This window comes from Zea mays, chromosome 5, assembly GCF_902167145.1.
Source record: "Zea mays cultivar B73 chromosome 5, Zm-B73-REFERENCE-NAM-5.0, whole genome shotgun sequence".
Lineage (NCBI taxonomy): Eukaryota > Viridiplantae > Streptophyta > Magnoliopsida > Poales > Poaceae > Zea > Zea mays.
The window spans coordinates 84,549,795-84,555,158 of NC_050100.1; the positions used below are offsets into that span (position 1 = coordinate 84,549,795).

The window sequence follows — 5,364 nt, forward strand, 5'->3', positions numbered from 1 at the left end:
TGCCTTCGTCGAGACCCCCTAGATCGATGTGGAAACATTCGCTACTTGGGTCACAGTCCTCGTCGCCAAGGCTGTGGCTACTATCGGAGCAATCGGAGAGGCAGTAGTCACATGCGGTCATGAAGTCGCGCATGGCACTGGGGTTATCGAGCCCGGAGAAATCCCAACCATAGTCGGGCGCGTCATCTTCCTCGGAACCCGAGGGCCCGTAGGTCGAGACGGCCGTCAGTCGGTCCCAGGTTGACCGCATATGATACCCCGGAAGGTTCGGATATGCCTTTATGAAAGCATCCACCGAAGCGGGGTCGCTTGGTGGGTCGAAGCTGAATCTAAAAGGCACAGGATGAAAAACGGACGGTACCTCTTGATCGACGGATGGTGACGAAGTCGCATCAGGGACGAACTGCACCGTCATCTCAGGTACGAGGCTAACGCCCAGCAAGTCCTTCGCGAGCGTGCTGGCGTCGTCCGTCTGCTTGGGGTTGGCGTGTTGCGGGGAAACGACGCTCGTCTTCGTCTCAGATGCGAGGTCAACGCCCGACGTGTCCCCCGTTGGGGCACCGGCGCCGTCGACTCGCTCGACAGCCGACGAGGTGCCGCCTCCTTCTTGGCCATGCCTGCCCCGCCTCCTCCTCCGTCGGCAGGGAAGGTGACGGGACAGACCCCGATGTTGCTCTTCCGTCACGCGGGGAAGACGTCGTCGATTCCGCCGCCGGCGGGCGGTCTAACGGCCGCCATTGTCGTTGTCGCGCGGCGAAGGAAGGAGTATCATGTCGTAGCTGCCGTCGAGGGACATGAACTCGAGACTCCCGAAACGGAGTATCATCCCGGGTTGGGGAGGTTGCAGGAGACCACCCATCTGGAGCTTGACGGGAAGCTGTTCGTCAACACGCAGCAGGCCCCACCTGGCGCGTCAACTGTCGGCGTTTCGACCCCGGGGGGTCCCTGGACCGACGAGTAAATTGTCGTTGCGTGTCCCAGCCTAGATGGGTCGGCACGAGACGGAACACAAGGGGGAAAACAGTATGGGGAAACCACGGCCTCGTATTGTCCTGCGCCAAGGGCGGATGCACTTGCAGTAGGGGGTTACAAGCGTTCGCGAGGGAGAGAGAGAGAGTGCAAGCCTTGTGCGTCGGCCCGTTCTCCCGCGTGGCCACCCTCTCGTACGAGGGCCCTAGACCTTCCTTTTATAGATGTAAGGAGAGGGTCCAGGTGTACAACGGGGAGCGTAGCAATGTGCTAACATGTCTAGCAGAGGGAAGCCAGAGTCCTATGTACATGCCGTCGTGGCTATCGGAGAGGTTTTGGCGCCCTGTTCATGTGATGTCGTGGCCGTCGGAGGAGCGCTTGAGCCCTGTAGGAGCACAACTGTCGGAGCTGTCAGGTCCTTGCTGATGTCTCCTTGCTTCCGTAAGGGGCTGAGAACCGCTGTCGTCATGTGGCACGCGGGGTGCCATCATTACTTGTTTTACCGGGGCGAGCCAGATGGGACGCCGGTCTTGTTCCCCGTAGCCTGAGCTAGCTAGGGGTAGGGTAATGATGGGCCCCCCTGTGACGTGGTCGGTCCGAGCCCGAGGTCGGGCGAGGCGGTGACTCCTCCGAGGTCGAGGCTGAGTCTGAGTCCAGGGGTCGGGCGAGGCGGAGACCGTATTCCGGAGTCGAGGTTGAGTCCGAGCCCTGGGGTCGGGCGAGGCGGAGACCGTCTTCCGAGGTCGAGGCTGAGTCCGAGCCTAGGGGTCGGGCGAGGCGGAGTCCGTCTTCTGAGGTCGAGGCTGAGTCCGAGCCCTGGGGTCGGGCGAGGCGGAGACCGTCTTCCGAGGCCGAGACGGGGGCCGAGCCTTGTGGTCGGGCGAGGCGGAGACCGTCTTCCGAGGCCGAGATGGGGGCCGAGCCCTGGGGTCGGGCGAGGCGGAGCTTCCTATGGCGCCCGAGGCTGGACTTAGCTGCTGTCGGCCTCACTCTGGCGAGTGGCACAGCACTCGGAGCAGGGCAGGTGGCGCTGTTTTCCTGTCAGGTCAGTCAGTGGAGCGGCGAAGTGACTGCGGTCACTTCGGCCTTGTCGACTGAGGAGCGTGCGTCAGGATAAGGTGTCAGGCGATCCTTGCATTGAATGCTCCTGCGATACGGTCGGTTGGCGTGGCGATCTGGCCAAGGTTGCTTCTCCGCGAAGCCTGCCCGAGCTGGGCCTCGGGCGAGTCGAAGGTGCGCCCGTTGCTTGAGGAGTCCCTCGGGTGAGGCGTGAATCTGCCTTGGTCTACTGTTCCTGCCCGAGGCTGGGCTCGGGCGAGACGAGATCGTGTCCCTTGAGTGGACGGAGCCTTGACCGGAATCGCGTCCATCAGACCTTTGCAGCTTTGTGCTGATGGGGGTTACCAGCTGAGATTAGGAGTCTTGGGGGTACCCCTAATTATGGTCCCCGACAGGTGGGAAATCAAATCAACAACCTCGCCCTTGCACATAGCCTACTCTACCACTTCGCATATTACTTACTCTATGTTTATATTGCAATTTTGTTGCCCACGTATTAGAACATTTCGTGTATAAATTGACTATTTTGAGGCTGTAATTGAATTCAAACAAAACAGTTGTCAACTACAAAGTTTCATAACTTTTGAAGTTCTATACTTTTATTTTGGTATTTTTCCCATCCGAGTTCGTTTGCAAAATTTACATTTTATATTTGACAAATTTAGATATAATTTTTGAGAGCTAAAATGATTTCAAATAAAAATGTTGTCAACTACAAAGTTTTATAACTTTTAGAGATATATAGCTTTTATGTTGTTGTTTTTTTTCATACGAGATCATTTAAAAAACTTAAAAAATTTAAGATAAAAATGATTCTAGTGATGGTTCTTTAAGAAAACAATATTTAGAAATTATGGATTTCTAGTGACGATTTTTTAAGGAACCGCATGTATAAATATGATTTATCCTTGCGTTTTTTTTAAAAAAACGCCACTACAAATAACCTTATTGTACACTTGATACTGAAACCGTGTGTAAGCTTTTCTACTTGTGATATGCTCTCCACTTGACGCGTAATAAAGCTAAAGGTAATTAAATTATCATGCATGCATGAGCGCACGTGTGGAAGTGGTACAAACAGGGGCGGACCCAGCCCAAAACAATCTCACTGCATGCAGCTAGATGATGTTCTCTCTCCCCCCTCTTCAAGCTCCGACCTCGTGCAGCTCCTGCGCATGCACGGCTCGCCGGTGGCCTAGCATGTGCCCACCCTCCCAGCCACTGGCCTGGCAGCCGTCGTGGGCGTCCGACAAGTACTTGCCGACGAGGCCCCTCGCCACGAACCCGCCCGCGCGCTCCCGTGGCTGCGGCGGCGTCGGCGTCGGCGTCGGCAGCGACCACGCCGCCGCGAAGCCGTGGTCCGACGGTGGCCCGCACGCCAGCTGCTGCTCCCTGTCGTCGTCCTCGGCGATGGTGTCCAGGCTCCTCGGCACCTTCTTCCTCCTCTGCCGCATGACCGACACCACCTGCGGCGGCGCCACCTCCGTCATGAACCTCGCCGCCACGTGCGCCTGCGCCATGATCGAGATAGGAGATGACACGACAAACACACACAATATAGGAGACGGTAGGTATCTCTACTGTCGCTCTACTTGTGTATGACTGTGTGTGCACGTCTTTGTTGAGTTGTTGTTGCAGACTTGCAGTTAGAGTTGGCGATGGAATGAGCTTGTATTTATAGTGCGACGCAGCCCATATGGGCCATACGTTAGCGAGACGTGGACAGCGCCGTCGCCTCTCGGAGGCCGGTCGCACAGCTGTGCGAACCCAGTTTGCTTGCACAGTTGCACGTCAAGGCGCACGCTGCATCTCTGCTGGCCTGCCTGCAAACAATCCCAAGCGAACGCCATACGGCCGGAAAAGCAAGCAAAGCATGCCTCCATGCGCGAGCGCGGCGGACGGCGGTGACTGCGCAGGGTTTCAACGTGCCGCAGCGCGGGGCGCGTCGGCGTCCGTCGCTGCCGCCGGGGCCGGGCTAATAATGGCGCCTTTTTTTTTCGTTTAACGAGTGACGGCGACGCGCGCCGGCCGCGGCTCGACGTGGCGGGCCGCGGCCGGCTTCGTGCGGTCCACGTGTGGGCAGGGAACTCCTTGGCCGGCCTATCGACGGTTGGCCATCGTCGGAGCGCACGGGCCGGCGCCTGCGCAACTGTCGTTCTCCGTTCATGCGGGCCATGCATGTGGCCGCATGGCCGGCGTTAACCGCGTGCTGAACCGTGCGAGGTGCCGTGCACTGCAGGGCACGCGAACCAGGACGCAACGTTTTTTCCTTTTCTCTGGACAGTGGCACCCCGCGCGCCATAGCATGGTGACCGTCGAAGGAGAGATTGTTGAGAGTAGAAACTAGAAAGTTTAGAGGAGACACGTTGCATTCTCGGTGCAGAGGAGGCAATGACACAACACAGATGAACGAAGGAGAGAAAATGGTTACTAATTGTGTTATCGTAGTACAACCTCACAGTATGCCAATTAATTAAGCCGCGCACTCATGAGAAGCCTCAAAGAATACAATTATGTACACTGCTGGAATCAGGATTAGCTAAAGCTCTTAGTCGACTTATGACAAAAGCACGCTACCTATATAGTCCTGTAAGTTTGGGCCGTGCTTGCTAGGCCAACACGAGCCCGACACGAAATAGATGGCACGCAGTCCGGCCCAGCACGAAATAGAAAAAAACGGGCTAGCACGACACGTTAGACGGGCTGGGCCGTGCTCCGGCTGGTGGCCCGACGGCCCAAATAATCCGGCACACCATCGTGGGTCGTGCTCGGGCCAGCCCGGCACGAGTTAGGGTTAGGGAATGATGGTCTCGCGTCGCGCGATATTTATTTCCAGCCCCAGCCGTTCGTTCCTGTGGAGGCGGTCTCGGTTTAGGGTTAGGTTCTCGCCTTCTCGGTTTCCTGTGGCGGCGGCTCCTTGGCTTCTCTTCTGCGACCGCGACTAGGAACGCCACCGCCAGTCCGCCACTCCGCCAGTCCGCATCCGCAAGCCACCAAGCCCGCTGTTGTTCCTTCCCTCCTCCTCCTCGGTTTCTCGGCTGAGCGGCTCCTCGGTTCCTCGGCTGAGCAACTCCTCGGTCCCTTCCGCGACTAGGAACACCGCCAGCCGCCGCCACTCCTTCCCTCGTCCTCCTCTTCCTCGACAGTCCGGCCGCGACCGCCGGATGCTCGGATCCCAGGAAACGATGCGCCATGCGCCCACGCCGCCAGATCCTAGGAAACGAAGCGCTAAGCCGCGACCGCGAGTTCAACCGGCCCACAGCCCACTCCACTTCACGGGCCGGGTCTGGGCCAGCACGGCCCGATGCAAGCCCGCCGTGCTTTAGGGCCATGCTG

The 5,364-nt window shown here is 58.0% G+C and overlaps 1 protein-coding gene across 1 annotated transcript; it reads right to left on the reverse strand.

Annotated features, from left to right (window-relative positions):
- Positions 1-2,855: 2,855 nt before the first annotated feature.
- LOC103626649 (uncharacterized) lies at positions 2,856-3,661 on the reverse strand. The gene has a single exon (NM_001149397.2). The coding sequence runs from the start codon at positions 3,546-3,548 to the stop codon at positions 3,174-3,176; it is 375 nt and encodes a 124-aa protein (NP_001142869.2). The 5' UTR covers positions 3,549-3,661; the 3' UTR covers positions 2,856-3,173.
- Between the last annotated feature and the right edge of the window lie 1,703 nt (positions 3,662-5,364).